Source organism: Propithecus coquereli, unplaced genomic scaffold (genome assembly GCF_000956105.1).
Source record: "Propithecus coquereli isolate 6110/MARCELLA unplaced genomic scaffold, Pcoq_1.0 Scaffold147, whole genome shotgun sequence".
Lineage (NCBI taxonomy): Eukaryota > Metazoa > Chordata > Mammalia > Primates > Indriidae > Propithecus > Propithecus coquereli.
In genome coordinates this window covers 5,927,640-5,930,167 of record NW_012139080.1, presented here as the reverse complement: position 1 = coordinate 5,930,167, position 2,528 = coordinate 5,927,640, and the positions used below count along the sequence as shown (strand labels likewise).

Below are 2,528 nucleotides of genomic sequence, written 5' to 3'. Positions count from 1 at the left end.
CTTTTTGATAAAGGCCAGTCTCACTGGAGATAAGTGATATCTCATTGTGGTTTTAATTTGCATTTCCCTGATGGTTAGAGATGTTGAACATTTTTTCATATGTTTTTTGACCACAGAATGTTTTTCTTAATGGCTGCCCAGTTATGCCAATATTTAATGAATGATCAATCTTTTCTCCACTAATAATGATAATAGTAAATTTAATACCTGTGGTTTTAATTCTGAACTTTCTTTCTTGAGATTTATCTATTTATATATCAGTATCACAATTTAACTTACATTGCGATGTACAGTCTAGATGGATAACTGTTGGATTATTTCTCCAGTCGTAGTCCCCTGTTTTCCCCCCAGTATTTCTTAGGGTATATTTCCATATTTACACTTTCAGGTGAACTAGAGAATAACTTTCAGTTGCAGAAAACTTTGGGGTATTTTGATTATGATTGTGTTAGCTTTTTAAATTAATTTAGGGATGATTGACATTTACCATGTTAAATCTCTCAATTAGACTTTCATGACTAAATTTTCTTTGTATTTTAAACATATTTTTCTTCATATTTTTAACATGGTTTTAGTCTACCTACTGGTTGCTACTGTGAATGTGGTTCTTCCGTTATGTTTTCTGACTGGTTGCTATATTTGTTTAGAAAAGCAGAAAATTCTAAATTAGTAAGAGGACCATTTTGATGTTTGTATAGCAGGGGATGTACAGCAAGAAGATCCACATGGCCCTGCTCTAATCTATGTGCTTTCACCAAAATTTTTTAAAATTAAAAAATAGTTCTTGGTTTATTTTATTATTATCTTTCTCATTTTTACAGACTTTGCCTAAGATACTGAGCCATATTGCCCCAGCATTTTGCATGAGCAGCTGTAGCTTTGTAGTGGAAAAATCTAAAGAATCTACAGCTCGTGTTGTGGTTTGGAGGGAAATAGGAGTACAGAGAAGCTATACCATGGAGAGTACTCTGTGTGGCTGTGACCAGGGAAAATACAAGGTAAAACTTCTCACGTCTTCTGGCCATAAAAAATATTTGAAGACTTTCCTTTCTTATATACTCTCATAGTTTTCAAGTATATGTTAAATGATACCCTTGTTTTCAGTGAGTTATGTGTAATTTGGAATAGTGGAGTTGAATCATATGCAGTCCTGAGAACAGGTTTTTTTACTTCTCTGAACTAAATAGCTTGCTTGGATCCTTAGGAAATTCTTGGTTATTTGAGTCTATTTACATCCATAATTTTTGAGAAAGCACATTGGAGTAGATATTTAAATGCAAATTAGTAATTCATAATAAGCTGTGCGAATAGTACATTATTAATAAAAATTTTCTACCATTTTAATTTATTGGGTGTCAGTATATTTTATGCATTTAAAATGAACGCATTAGACTTACTTATAAAGCAGCTGGTTTGTTATATTTAGATTTTGTGTGTGTGTGTGACTTTTAAGTGCATATCTCTTTGCTGAAGTTCTTTCTTTACTACAGCAGCTCTCCTGTGGTGCCACAGGCTTTTATTGGGCACACTCGGAGTTTAAACTTTGCTTTTGAAATCAAAGACTAGTAAAATGTTAGGTAATTTTGGGTTTTTTAATTTTAAAGATCGAGGACTTACTGCATAATGAACTGGGCCTAGGTAAGCAACAAGCAGGCCTGAACATTTATTTTTTTTGCCTTGTTACAGAAACATTTCCAGGTGTCATGCTAATTTTTCCTTCATTATGTTTTGTTTGGTTCTTTATTTTGATATGGGGAAAGAGGGTACTGAATCTGATGGTGATTTTTATATACCTCACATAAAGATGGTTATAACTTTGAAAAGAGTTAGAAGTCTAACTGGTTACCATTAAACATGTAAACATATTACAGTTGATGTCAAATATTTTTGGAGAGCCTAAATGATGACTTTTTTAGTCTGTAACAAATAGGAAGAAAAACTTTTGGAACCTAATAAAGTAGAACTTACTGAAATTCCAGTATTTTCTGTTGAAAGACTCTTCCCTAAATTTTAGGTTGATCACAGTATGCTATTCTTCCAAAGTGTAATATGAGATCTCTTCAGATATTGTAAAGCAATGATTTGCAGTCATTCTAGTTTACCAAGGGCATTATGGCGATGATAGATGAAATGTAACATTAGCACCACTCCAGCTCCCAACATTGTCCCCTAATCGTTGCTTTAGTGGACAGCTTTTGCCAAGGGTCTCATGTTGGCTAAGTGTGTAGGATAGGAGAAAACTTGCGAATCACTTTTGTATAAGAAATAGGTGGCAGCTGGGAAAAAACCTTGGGCTGTGTGATTTATGGAAATACACTGTAAATGACTTTTTCTTGAAGAGATGATTTATGCAGTGTGGCTGGAGAAGACAATTTAAAGCATTACTGTCTCTGAAACTAGCCTATGGGCAGTGGGGAAGCAAGCAGTCAGGGCACTTAAGGCTTGGACCCCCTCTCAAATCTTACAGTATACGATAGGTGCTTTGTTACTATGTTTGGATTCCACTGATAGACTTTGATTGGATTTTT

The 2,528-nt window shown here is 34.0% G+C and overlaps 1 protein-coding gene across 1 annotated transcript in view; it reads left to right on the top strand.

Annotated features, from left to right (window-relative positions):
• AGTPBP1 (ATP/GTP binding protein 1) overlaps nt 1-2,528 on the top strand; it is a 175,637-nt gene that overhangs the window by 150,936 nt on the left and 22,173 nt on the right. Inside the window, 1 exon segment of the mRNA XM_012640014.1 lies at nt 822-998. Within this exon segment, the coding sequence (XP_012495468.1) occupies nt 822-998 (177 nt within the window).